The sequence below is a fragment of the Pocillopora verrucosa genome, chromosome 6 (assembly GCF_036669915.1).
Source record: "Pocillopora verrucosa isolate sample1 chromosome 6, ASM3666991v2, whole genome shotgun sequence".
Classification (NCBI taxonomy): Eukaryota; Metazoa; Cnidaria; class Anthozoa; order Scleractinia; family Pocilloporidae; genus Pocillopora; species Pocillopora verrucosa.
In genome coordinates this window covers 5,748,968-5,762,203 of record NC_089317.1, presented here as the reverse complement: position 1 = coordinate 5,762,203, position 13,236 = coordinate 5,748,968, and the positions used below count along the sequence as shown (strand labels likewise).

The 13,236-nt window shown below is 37.9% G+C and overlaps 1 protein-coding gene across 1 annotated transcript; it reads left to right on the top strand.

Moving 5' to 3' along the window:
- The first annotated feature begins 11,842 nt into the window (after positions 1–11,842).
- Positions 11,843–12,943, top strand: LOC131786067 (beta-1 adrenergic receptor-like). The gene has a single exon (XM_059103049.2). The coding sequence runs from the start codon at positions 11,843–11,845 to the stop codon at positions 12,941–12,943; it is 1,101 nt and encodes a 366-aa protein (XP_058959032.2).
- The last annotated feature ends 293 nt before the right edge of the window (positions 12,944–13,236 follow it).

Below are 13,236 nucleotides of genomic sequence, written 5' to 3'. Positions count from 1 at the left end.
CTTCAGCTACATTTAAAATTCTTTCATCCCACTTCAGCCCCAGATATGAATCAAGCACCCTATTTGACTCCGATTGGTAAACTATCTTCCCTCGTTGAAGAACGCCGGGCAAAACACTCCCAACACCTTCCATGAAAACATCTTGGTCAACATTAAGGTCTATGTTTATATCAGGGTCCTCTCGCCGTCCAGACCAAAGCTTTTTCCTTATTTCACGAGCAAGTTGGCCATGGAACGATTCTTTTCTATCCTCTAGAGAGTTTTCCGAGGGAATGAACAACTTTTCGCTGCGAACAAACGGAAAATATCCAGATCCTCTATCGGCCCTCAAGGGTGTCCATTCATCGAAGCATGTGCTATAGCCAACGTCATGAATTTTCAACCTCTCTTGTTGATTTTGTCAACCTCCCTGATCTCAATATCATACAGTTTTGTATCTTTCTATTGTGGATTCGCCTTTCTAAAGGGGGTTTATGTCAAGTATTTGTTGAAAAATCGCTTTGCTTTTTTTATTTCCCTCTTTAGCCTGTCCGCCATTTTGAAAATTCGCAACAGAGAGCATGTTTATGCATCACGAAGGCTTAGTGGTCGCGTACACCTGGAACCGAGAAAAACAAATGTTCGTCGCGCTGGGGAAAGAGTTTGATATGAAGTGCAAACCCGAGCTATTTTATCAAATATTTTTAGGCAAACCCGAGCTTTTCCAGTTCCGAAGTGTTGATTTCAGAACGGGAAAGTGCGTGGATAGTCTGGACACGACTCTGCTTCTACTTCCGGTGTTAGCGTTGCCGTTCTCCCCAACAAGTTGAGAACGTTATTACGCTGGTTTTCCCGTCGCGATCAAAACGCCTGGGATTTGCGTAAATTTTGCGCTTATAAACGAGGTAATGCTGTTTGGAATAATTTCAGAACTCATTTCTTAACCGAGTCCCTTCCTTTGGTTTATCCGGTGTATTTTGGGGAAATTTACAGCTTCATTTATGCTGAAATTCCGAAATTAGAGGAAACACAACCGTTGGCAAGCGCTGGATCCAAGATTTTAGGACTCAGTACACTTGTAATTGAGCAAGGCTTAAAACAGCGAAAGGGCTGTTCTTTGATATATTTCTTTAATCCTGTATGAAAACTCTAAGAATGTGCTGCTGTTAATTTTATCATGAATCAATTCATCAATAAATTAAACTTGCTTCATGTTGAAGTTTATCAAAATGAAATATCACGACGCCTACCCACTGTATTATTCAGTGTTAGTTATTGATATTGTCGTTTTTACCGTGATTGAAAACTTTTCTGCAAATTGAAGTCAGAGATGAAAAAAAATTGAGAATAGCTCAGGTATGCACTTTTCTTATGTTTGAAATGTTTGATTGGCGCTGGTGAAAACTAAGACAAGAAAGTCATGCTCTCGCTTCGAAATAAGATGACAATCAACTTGATTTCGGCACGGCTTTCTAAATCTAATAATTTGATGCAGTCTTGAACGACTTCATTCGTTTAAGAAAAAATTAAATTAGACGAAAACGAAAAAAAAATAAAACAGGAACGAAGTCTTATCCTTAGTCAAACCGTTTCGTTGATGACTAGTTTGAGTTAGTTTCATTCTTTCACCGATAAATAGGGACTCATCGTAAACAACTCCACCGTTGGGTCGCTTGGTTTCTACATGGCTTCGCCATAACTCTTGATAATTCCGTTCAAAATGCATTTCAACTCTAAGAAGATGGTGCTCAAAAGAGATGTACTGTCATAATTGAGAAGAATATTCAGTAAACAAGGGGAAAAACGACGACGATTTCCAAATTATACTTTACGAAATTATGAAGAAAAACGAGTTGTGCTGAAATCTAGTAGCACGAAACGAAATGACAGCGACACAAATCATAGAAAAAAATTATTAAGTAGGATTCAAAATCTGATGGATGAATCAGCAGACTCGAGACTTAACTGGAATCATTTCAAAGTTTAATCGCCCATGTGGATTCATATTAACAACTTATTTGTCGTTTTATAACTATCCTCTGTTTGCGCTTGTTACATAACTCTCAACGAAGATAATTTCGTTGTCCTTAGAGTGGTCTATAAAACCGAAAATTCAAAGGTGATGGTGATCTTTAAAAAGCCGAGGTGATGATTCTCGTTGCAACGACTGCCAAATCACTTTTCAACACAACGCGACGGCGTTCTCGACCCAGTCTCTTATCGACATTTTTGCTGCGCGCGCCGTTCTGAAATGACGTTCCCGTCCTCTTGCTAAACTACTCTAATCTAATACTTGCTAAACTGGCGGAACCTGACAAGTTTCCTTTCAAAAGTTGTTAACTGCTCCATAAAATCTGACCAAAACCTCCGGCAAAGTGTTATGAAGCATATTTGAACATGATTATATAGAGAATGCGCAATAAATGCATCATTACCACTAACTTCATCACTAACTTTCTTGCGTTGATGGTGCTTCCTCAGCGTTAGACTGCACATCCTCTACTGCGCATGAAAACACGTAATCAGGCGAATGAGCGTGCGCATTTCGAGAACGCGGTATTGTTTTTTAATAAATGGATCGGGTAAAGAGGCACGATGGTCTTTAGCTCTTGAACGAGCACGGTGACCGATATTTTTTATTGCATAGTTTTTGTGTATAAATTATCCCCTTTAAATTACAGAAATTAAGAAAATATTCATTAAAGGGAAAAAAGGATAAAGCTAAAAATCGCTCAAAGCCCGTTACTCGATGATGCAAACTTTGACCTTGAAAGCAACGACTTGAAGAACCATTTGATTCAATGTTGTTTAAAATTACGTAATTTTTCCACAAATAATATATCAAATTGTTTCAATTGCTTGAGACTTTCTACCTAACGAGTTTTTTTCAAATGTTACTTTAAAAGCCCTTTTTTCCAGCCACGTCAAAATGAATCATGAACCGATAAAGTGATGCGCGTAGTTAATGCCAGTTTAGGCATAAAAGGGGTAAAGGGGTAAGTTTTAAAGAAACTGTGGTGCTACGTCGGTGGGAGAGTATAGCAGGTAATTTAGTGTTAACAACTGAGTTGAAAACGTAAATTGGCCACCGTAAAGAGTAAAAAAGCTGACGTTTCGAGCGTTAACCCTTCGTCAGAGCGATGGATTGATTGGGGTAAGTTTGGCTCATTATATCTCTTAAAAAAGCACGGTGACCTATCTTCACGATCTTTTTAAATGCATTTTTCGAATGCAATATTAACCTCGCCGTTTCGTGGATTGGCAATTATCCACTACTGTTCACCTTTACTTAACTGGCCTTATTTCAGCGACTAGTTCAGTAGTGTTCATAACTGCGAGGATCACTTCTATCTTCGTTTCTTTAACCGCAGTGCACATATACGATTTTCAAATATATTTACAGTCATTATTCGGTTAATAATTGTTAAATATGAATCAGACGGAGAATCAAAAATAAGAAATGCTATAAAAAGGTATGAAAATTAAACTGAGCTAGAAATTGGAAAGATGGCAACATCTTTTTAATTGAGCACGGTAACTAGACAAAGATGATTTTCGTCTTATCATGAGCATGGCAGAGCCCGTCATATCCTTGAAATGCACATTTTTTGGTGATTAAGGCATTACTGTGAAACGAAATAATGGAATACTTCTGAAGAGGCATGCAAAGGCCCGCTTCAATAAAAACTCTAAAATAAAATTAAAAAGTGTTGCTCAGCAGATGGTTTATTACCCTTTTTTATCATGTGTAAAGACAAGAAGAGGTCATAATCTCTTGGTGAAGAAGATGTAAATTTCGCAAAATCAGGGAAGCAACCTTTATAAAATATACTAAAAAGTAAGACGGGACCGAATAAATATAAAGATTTGACAATAAAAAAAAACTTGTCAAATACTGAGAGAAATATAGGAAACACGATACACCAGCACGAAACGGGTTAAAACAGGACCAAGTGTCAAAACCGGTACACACTTCTTTAAGGGCGTGGAACGTGGAATATACGGGATAGTCTAATGTATTCCGTAAAACATCGAGTCAGACTATTTTGCAGTACCTTGAATTAGCGTCCGCGAGCTCGACAACTATCCAACATAGTTAGTTCCTAGCCTCTCCAGATGAATGTGGTATAATCGTGAATGTGGTTGTTGTACCCACTGCCATTGCAGTCACCGTGAATCGTGCTTTTGAGATCGGTCCATTTTTGAGTTAGAAAAGGCTCAAACTGTAGTTTTCTGTATGCAAGGCATAGCTATGCTAGCTTTTCTCGTTTTGATAAGTGGGGACCGATATATTGCTGTAAAGTTTCCCTTGAGGTATAGGGAGATCGTCACAGGACAGAGGATCAAAAAGGCTGTAGCCGTTGCATGGGTCACCACAGTTTTTAGAACTATTCAGGAAAATGTGATTGCCACGAGAGAAAGTACAACGAAACTATATGCGTTATATTGGAAGTTGGATATTGTTGTGACTGCTTTACTCGTGTTACTTTGTATCACTGGCATAACTTTCTTGCACCTGTCCATCTTCCTCGAAACACAACGTCAGAAAAAACGCCTACATGCAGGACAGCTGTCACCTCAAGAAGTTAGAGAGTTGAAGAAAGACGTAAATAACAAGGCAACCGTTACACTATCCTTAACTCTAGGAACTTTAGTGCTGACCTACTTGCCTGCGATAACTATTGCCTCAATTCAGGCTTTCGCAAATTTTTTCGATTCGGGTATGAAAATGGCGTTGATAAGCTGGACTGATTGTGCTGCGGTCTTAACTTCACTTAACCCCATAATTTACTTTTGGCGTAATCAAAATCTAAGAAAGGCTCTTCTTGAAATCATCCACTGAGCAAAACAAGAAAATAACCCTCCACACTGTAAAATGAAGAGAGCCAAATTGACCCCAATGTCTTGAGGGCTAATTTAGCCTCTCGAGGTTCGTTTTGGACTATTTAAGCTAAAACGGGTTGGACAGGTAATTTGGCCCCAACGAGGTGCATTTTTTGAAATGACTGATAATTATCCCAAAATTCTCAATAATTTTGGTTAGATGGAAGTCCCATCAAGACTTAAACGACACAAGGACGTAGGGATTTGGGAATGTTATAAGGGTAATAAACCGGTAAAGGTAAATTTTTCACTCGGTCGAAACCGGCACAATAAACTATCGATTGACTTACTCGACTTTATACTGTGAATTTTTTAATGAGTAAAATTTTATCATAAAAGATATTTCTCTCCAAAATTCTTCCTTCTTATGCTAGCGCATCTTAGCAGCTCCTTCTGCGTATCGCACTAGTCGAACCTAGACCGCGTGCATCGGACACAATAATTAATTATAGCAGCGAATTCATAACTGAAGAGGCTGTTTCTTGGCTACAGTCGCATGGAATGAGACTTAAGAAAGGAAAGGTATACGTAAGCAAAAGTAATTTTCTTAACAACACATTTTATTGCAACTTTACATACACAAACTTGACCGCTCCATTCATCTTTGTTCGTATCCTATCTTGCAGAAAAGGACGGTGGCGATGGCCAAGATCTCCTTGCCATATCCTAAGATGCAGACGTACCAAAGCACTACATCCCTATTAGAAAAGAGCGTCTAAAGTTCAAGAAATTGATCGTAATGAACGCTGAACCTGGAGATGACACGAGTTCTTCGTCGGTGCGATAATTAATTTTCTTACTAGAGAATTTGAAGCATGCATGGTTCGCCTTTTCTCCTGAGTCTTGTTGAGTCTCAGTGGTTTCACAACTAAGGTCACGTGATCAAATTTTGGCGCCGAGAGATTACAGTTTGAATACTGCGTTTGCACATGATGGATTTAAATTATTTCAAGATTCTCTGATTTTAGGATCTCTCACTCTGAATTCTTAATCTTTTTCTTGAAAAGATGAACTGATATTTTTTAGTCTATGTCTTTGTTTGCATCCACTTAAGCTGATTTTTTGGCTCTCTCTCTTTCAGCGAACAGAATCAAGTCCTTCGAGTAAGACGTTTCAAACGTCGATTGATGATTCAGAAAACATCAGCGATTATGAAAATTTAGAAGTGACATCGGCACCGAAAGAAAAGGGTAAATCGCCCAAGGATCTCTGTTTTACGGACGAGGTGACAGAACTGAGCATTGTCTAAGTAAGTTCTTATAGATTAAACTTAGCAGGATGGTGAAGAGTACATTATCGATTACTTTCTTTCGATTTTATCCCAAAGGAAAACACACAAGGTGCCAGTTGGTCAGTTAAAGATGAGAAATCTCGGGGAAAGCACCTACAAAAATGGTGAGATTTGCTTTATTTTTATTGAGATGTATTAGATATGTATTTACTTGCACCATGCACAAAACAAAGTAAACCCAATGTTTAAATCTGGTAAATTAAAATATTAGTGAATTGATAGGATGTTTTCAGACAGTTTAATTTTTTTGAAAACAAACATTTACCTATAGGGTTCCTCCTGGATGGCTTTCAAAATTCCAACTACCATCGAGGGTAAGAAACTTTTCTTTGTTTTGTTTTTTAAGTCTATTAGCAATCCTTATTAATTCATGAATACTAAACTAAAACTAAAGTGCACAGAGGTATGATTTCTTTTCTTAATAAGTGCATATACAGTTTGGTGAAAATACATCATTGATGATCACCATTATTGTTTTTACTTTTTGCCTTCTTTTAGTTTAGTTTTTTTGATTTTGCGATTTTTTTAGAAACTTCCTGTCATCAAACCATTAGATAAATATTGCACATGGAATAGCTGATTCTTTTCAGATATTTTGGGAGTCACACATTATGTTTTCAAGCCTTGAAGGGGAGACAAATAACACACATTGAGCGAGACTTCCACTTCCATTTATAGTGTTTTAGAAAAACATTATATAATATTCTTTTTTTTACTGGCTACAGGCACTTTTTGCACTTTGGCTTAATTTTAATATGGTTGTAAAATTTGTTTTTATTGCATAGCGTAGCTGATGTTGATTCAGCAATCAGAGATTATGTCCAGCACAAATTTTAATTGTTGGAGATCTTCAATACATCAATCTCCTGTATATAGTAACAGAGGGAAGTGTAATTTGTCACTTCCCACAAGAAAATATTCTTGATGTTCTCATTGGGTTATTTGGCTCATTTATATTTTCAATGTTTCTTATAATCAGTAAACGGCAATGTTGACTGTTTTAGAGCAAGCATTATTGGAAATTGGGCACAGGCAGACTCTTGCCACTGTTTCCTCCGTTTTCAATGACTTGGCAAATGCCTGAGGTAGTAGTTGCTGAAAGTTTATATTTTGATAATATCTAAAGTAGCATTATGAGTGCATGCATTCTCAAATCCACTGGAAGAATACTCAATGCTGCTGTAAGACTCTTTGTTTCTCAGATGCACAAATCAAACAAGATCTATATTCTTGTGCAGGAACTAAACCATTTGTTGCCTTTGTCTTATTTTGATAATTTTCTGTACTTTAAATCACTTTTGATTATAAGCTGCCTTACATTATCACATTTGCTAAGTCATTGAAAAGGGAAGCTTTACTCACAAGTGTCTCTTGGGTGTTATTTCTAGCAATTTTTGCACTGTTTAGAAGTATACTGATTTAGGGAAGAGATCTATTTTAGAAAATGGTTGAATTAATGTTAAATATGTGTGTATATTTTATTCTTTCACATGATGTTTCAAAGTTTGTCTGTTTTTTACCACAATTAAGATTCTTAATTGTAAAATCATACACTGTAAAAGGTTTTTACATAAACAATATCTAGACCCCAATAAATGAGTGTTTGAAAGATAAAGTATGTGGTGTATTTTCATTATTTGTCTGTAAGGGGGGAAATTGGCAAGGAGATGAAAGAGCCCTCTTCTTCTGAAGTGGTACCTCATTGGAGCTGAATTGGCTATTTTTAAAGGGGTCATTTGGGAGTGGGCTGAAATTTGGGGGGCTGTTTTTGCCCCTTTAAATTCCAATGTAGCTCCAGTATTTTCCAAATTGGCCGTTACAATTGGGTCGATTTAGCCCCAAAAATTGGTGTCAAAAACAGCCCCATTTCAGTGGGGCCGAATTGACCCCAAGCCAGTACCAAACTGGACTCACTCGTTTTGGCCTCATTTTTTGGGCCAAATCAACTCTTCGTTTTACAGCGCAGGATTAAAAATTCAGCCTTCTATTTCTAAGACCTTTAAAGAATCAGCACCAAACAAAGAAGCAGTTTTGTTGTCATTCAGCCATTTTAAAGCTGAAGAAATCCTTCACATGCATAAAACAGATGATCATGTCTTGTAAATAACGTGACATCAGTGACTGTCAGTCCTGGCCATAGACAGTTTTTTTCTATACCATTTCCTGTGATATAATTGGTCTAGACAAAACCAATACAAACTGGTGTGGCCGACAGAGGATTGGGTGGCCCACTTGACTCGAGTATAGAGTTTACTTTTTCTAAACAATGCTATTTACATACCGTATTTACTTGATTATACGCCGTGGTGTTTATAAAATTTCTCGTGATTCGAGTCCGGCATTTATTCGGGGGCAGTGCTTATTTAAAACCCAATTTATTTCTTGTAAATAATAGTATGGTAACTGACCATTTTAATTTTGAAAAACAGAAGCATGTTTTAGTGCTTGTCTAAAAAGTTATTTTTATATATCGTTCTAAATTTCACAATTTGAAATTTAATACTACTGTAATACACAGAGAGAATAGAATGAAGAAAGATCGAAAGTATTCATCGCATCATGATGCGGCGTTTGATCGAATTAGTACGGTATGCGTGTAAACTATCTGGACGGTTTGACTCATGGCTGAGTCTGCGATTAATTTTTGGTGGGAAAAGTTCTGATTCTGGGTATAAAGAACACAATGAAAAAACACAGGGCTACTTCCACACAAAGCCATGCATTTCAGTGGCCGGAAAATTTACAGGACGTATCTTAGAAAAGTGTAAAAATTATTATCCACGTTGTCATGCAGCATGTGATGAACTAGCCTTTTAGTGGACTTCTTGGTAAACATTCTAAGTTGGGGAGATTATAAATGTTTGTTATTCATTAAATATTTTGGCTCGCTAATGACTGGTTCAAATGCGTCACGCGTCTCGATATACCATTGCTTAAACTGGATAATATTTAGTAGATAAACCCCTTTAGGCGGATATTTCCACGGCTGCAACTTGTGGGAAAAATATATCTGGCCGAGAAGCGTAGCTTTGAGGACCAAAGGGAAATTTGCAGCGAGCCAGAAAGGCGTTTATTCATATTATAAGTCCTTTTAAATCTCATATCCCGCAAAAACCGCTCTTTCGCTCGCAAAAAAGCCCGTGTTAATCTGATGGCGACAAACGAGTTTGTTCTTCTATCGATAAAAGTGTATGTAGAGATGAAAAGATATCACTTTCACAGCTGCCTTTCGTCTGCTTGCTTTGTTTCTTTTCGACAGAAATAATCGGAGCACATAAATGAGGCTGTCAATGAATGAATTGACGGCTTTTTGTGCTGACGGTTAAAAATTTCTGGTCAATTTACGGTTAACAGTTAACATTTTGTCATTGTTGTCACAAGAGATGCTAGTTTTTTTGCGGTTTATTTTTTTCTTTAACGGGTCTGCAACTATTGATTAAAATTTGTCAATTTTACGCCTAATGCTTAGATTCTTTTTGCCGTTTTACTGTAAGACATTCAAATATCGACTACGATTTCGTTAAAATAGGGCACAACTCGTCATACTAAGCACCAAAATGTCAAATAAATTATCATCCAACTGCTTATTTTTCTGCTAAGTCTTTCTGCTCATTTCTCATAAGGCGGGAAAAGCAAAGCGGATAGAGAAGCATAGCGCATAGCCGACTGGTTAAGTACGCTTTTTTACGATGCAAAAAAACCAACTGTACAAATAACCGTAAAATATCGCAAGATATTTGTACTCTATTCGTGTGTTATTTGTACTCTACTTTGTGCAGTTGATAAATAACCGTCACTATTCACCTCCACGTAATCTATGAATAATTCTAACATATGACTCTCAGACGGAGAATCAAAAATAAGAAACACTATAAAAAAGCTATGGAAATTAAACTGAACTAGAAATTGGAAAGATGGCAACATCTTTCTAATTGAGCACGGTAACTAGAGAAAGATGATTTTCTTCTTATCATGAGCGTGGGAGAGCCCGTCATTCCTCTGAAATGCACATTTTTTTGGTGATTGCGGCATCATTACTGTCAAACGAAATAATGTAATACTTCTGAAGAGGCAGAAGCTCGCTTCAATAAACTCTAAAATAAAAGAAAAAAGTGTAGCTCAGCGGATGGTTTACTACCCTTTTTAATGTGTGAAGACAAGAAGAGTTTATAATCTGTTGGTAAAGAAGAACTAAATTCCGAAAAAATCAGAGAAGCGACATTTACAAAATATGCTAACAAATAGGACGGGACTGAATAAATACAAACAAAGACAAAAAAACACTTTCCAAATACTGAGAGAAAATAGAAAACACGATACACTCGCACAGAACGGGTTTAAACAGGACCAAATATTAAAACCGATACACACTTCTATAAGAGCGTGAAACGTGGAATATACAGGATGGCCTAATTTATTCAGTAAAACATCGAGTTAGACAATTTTTCAGTAACTTGAATAAGCGTCCACGAGCTCGACAATAGTTCAACATATTTCAGAGCTTTCTCCAGATGAATGTAGTATAATGGTTCTATTTCCGCTACGTGGACCCAGCGATCCTGTCCAGGAGAGACCTTGACAACGCGACCAAGGAGCCATCGTACACGAAAGGAATTCTTGTCCACGACCGGGATTAAATTTTAAATCCCTAGTTCACCCTTCTGGCGTATCCATTAGCAACCTTCTTGCAGAGTTTGAATGAGTTCGTTGAGCTATCTTTTCCAAAAGCAATTGGCCAGAAACTATGCTCTTCTCCAATGCTACCTTCTGTAAAGATCTTCATGTTCGAACAGTCCCGATGATCGGTCATTGAAGCAAATAAGGGCTCAGAGTAAGAAATTCGCAGTCATTTGGATCGTCGCTGCTTGGAACGATGATAGGGCTGTAAGGGTGGTAGAACCTCAGCGAACATTCTGCGCAGGATTACTAAACTAGTTAGCGCATTTGGGACTCGAAGAATCGCTTTCATCGTCTTGCTAACATTTCGAATAAGCATTTCTCAAGTTATGTTATCTCTTCTTGATCCCATTCTAAAGGAGACTAGTCTAATTTCCTTTTCTGTCTCGGTAAAAGTGGGCGAGTTGTCGCTCCGTATTTCCTTTGGACAGCCACGGTTTGAAATCTGAAACCGGCGCACGGCATTCAATTAAAAAAGGGTCAGATTTCAAATTGCTAAATTACTAACTCCATGTCATGTGGACGGCACATAAAGTGCGAAAAAAACGGTAAAAAAATGAAGTGAAAAAGCCAAAAGAACACCCTTAATTTAATAACTGGTACGAGGAGCATGAGAAATATAAAGAAAAAGAAGAAAAAACATAAAATTCGCCTCAACAACGTCTATTTTATTAAATTGGAAACGTCCCTTTTCCGTTGAGCGAGTTTTCATCTAATTCCTTATTGAAAAAGTCCATAATATTGGATGGAACCAACACAATGAGAAACAGATGCTTATTTTTACACAAAATGAGTCATTGAGCCACGCAAATAAAGAGCAAAACAAATACAGGAAAAGAGGACGCCATTAAGGTGGTGTTTAAACGTTCGTTGATCCGTGCACTTCTAATAAACCAATCGTGGGAAAAGGCTTGAGGGATTTTTGGCATAAACAAACCCATTGCCGTCTCGGTCTTAAATTAACCTTTTGAAGCTCTATGTGGATAGAAGCAACCAAACCTTCATTCTAGAATGGCCACTGCTCCTAAGGAGTTACCTTTCCTGGCGAACTCAACTGACCGAGATAGAGAAGAGTGTACCTACTTGGGAGGAATGGTTTGGCGCGAGACGTATCTCACAGGTGACATTTACAGAAGTCTGATAGCTTTAATATGTATTCTATCAATACTGCTTATCCCAACCGTCTCTTTAAACGGGTTAGTCATCTTGGCGGTGGCCACAAAGAGACAACTGCGAACCAACTCAAACAAACTCTTAGCTTGTTTGGCGGGGACAGATTTGCTGGCCGGATTGGTTGTTATACCCATTGCCATAGCGGTCAATGTGAGGCGAGCCTTTGAGATCGGTCCATTTTGTGAGTTAGAAAAGGCTCACGTTGTAGTTTTCTGGGTACAAAGCATTGCTACGCTGACTTTTCTCTTTTTGATAAGCGGGGACCGATATATTGCTATAAAGCTTTCCTTAAGGTACCGAGAGATTGTCACAGGACAGAGGATCAAAAAGGCTGTGGTTGTTGCGTGGGTCATCACAGTTTTAGGAACGATTCAGGAAATTGTGATTGCCACCAGAGAAAGTACAACGAACATATATGCGTTATATTGGACGGTGAATATCGTTGTGACTGCTTTATTCGTGTTACTTTGTATCATTGGCATAACGTTCATGTATCTGTCCATCTTCCTTGAATCACAGCGACGGAAAAAACGCCTACAGGCAGGACAGCTGTCACATCAAGAAGCTAAAGAGTTGAAGAAATATGTAAATAACAAGGCAATCGTTACACTATCCTTAATTCTAGGCACTTTAGTACTGACCTACTTGCCTTTGATAACTGTCGCCTCAATTCAGGCTTTCACAAATTTTTTTGGGTCGGGTACGAAAATGGCGTTGATAAGCTGGACTGATTGTGCTGCGGTCTTCAACTCACTTTTTAACCCCATAATTTACTGTTGGCGTAATCAAAATCTAAGAAAGGCTCTTCTTGAAGTCATTCACCGAGAAAAACGAGAAAATACCCCTTCAGTATCAAAAATTCAGCCCTCTATTTCTAAGACCTTTAAAGAATCAGCGCCAAACCAGGAAGCAGTTTTGTCGGTCATGCAGCCATTTTAAAGCTGAAGAAATCGTTCGCATAGGGGAAACAGATGATCATGTCATGTAAATAACGTGATATCAATAACTGTCGGTCCAGGCCATAGACAGTTTTGTCTATACCATTTCCAGTGATAGGATTAATCTAGACACAAGCAAAACAAATTGATGTGGCAGAGGATGAGACAATAAGTTTTCTTGCTAGCTTTCTCGTGGCGGCTAGAACAGAATTCCAAATTTTTAAGAGGACATATTTACTTGGATCTCATTAATGGTTAGTGGGCTGGACTCCGGATCGGGAGATCTGGTTTTAA

Bases quoted from the DNA above. Each gene is read 5' to 3' on its own strand.
- LOC131786067 (XM_059103049.2), top strand. From the start codon at position 11,843: ATGGCCACTGCTCCTAAGGAGTTACCTTTCCTGGCGAACTCAACTGAC.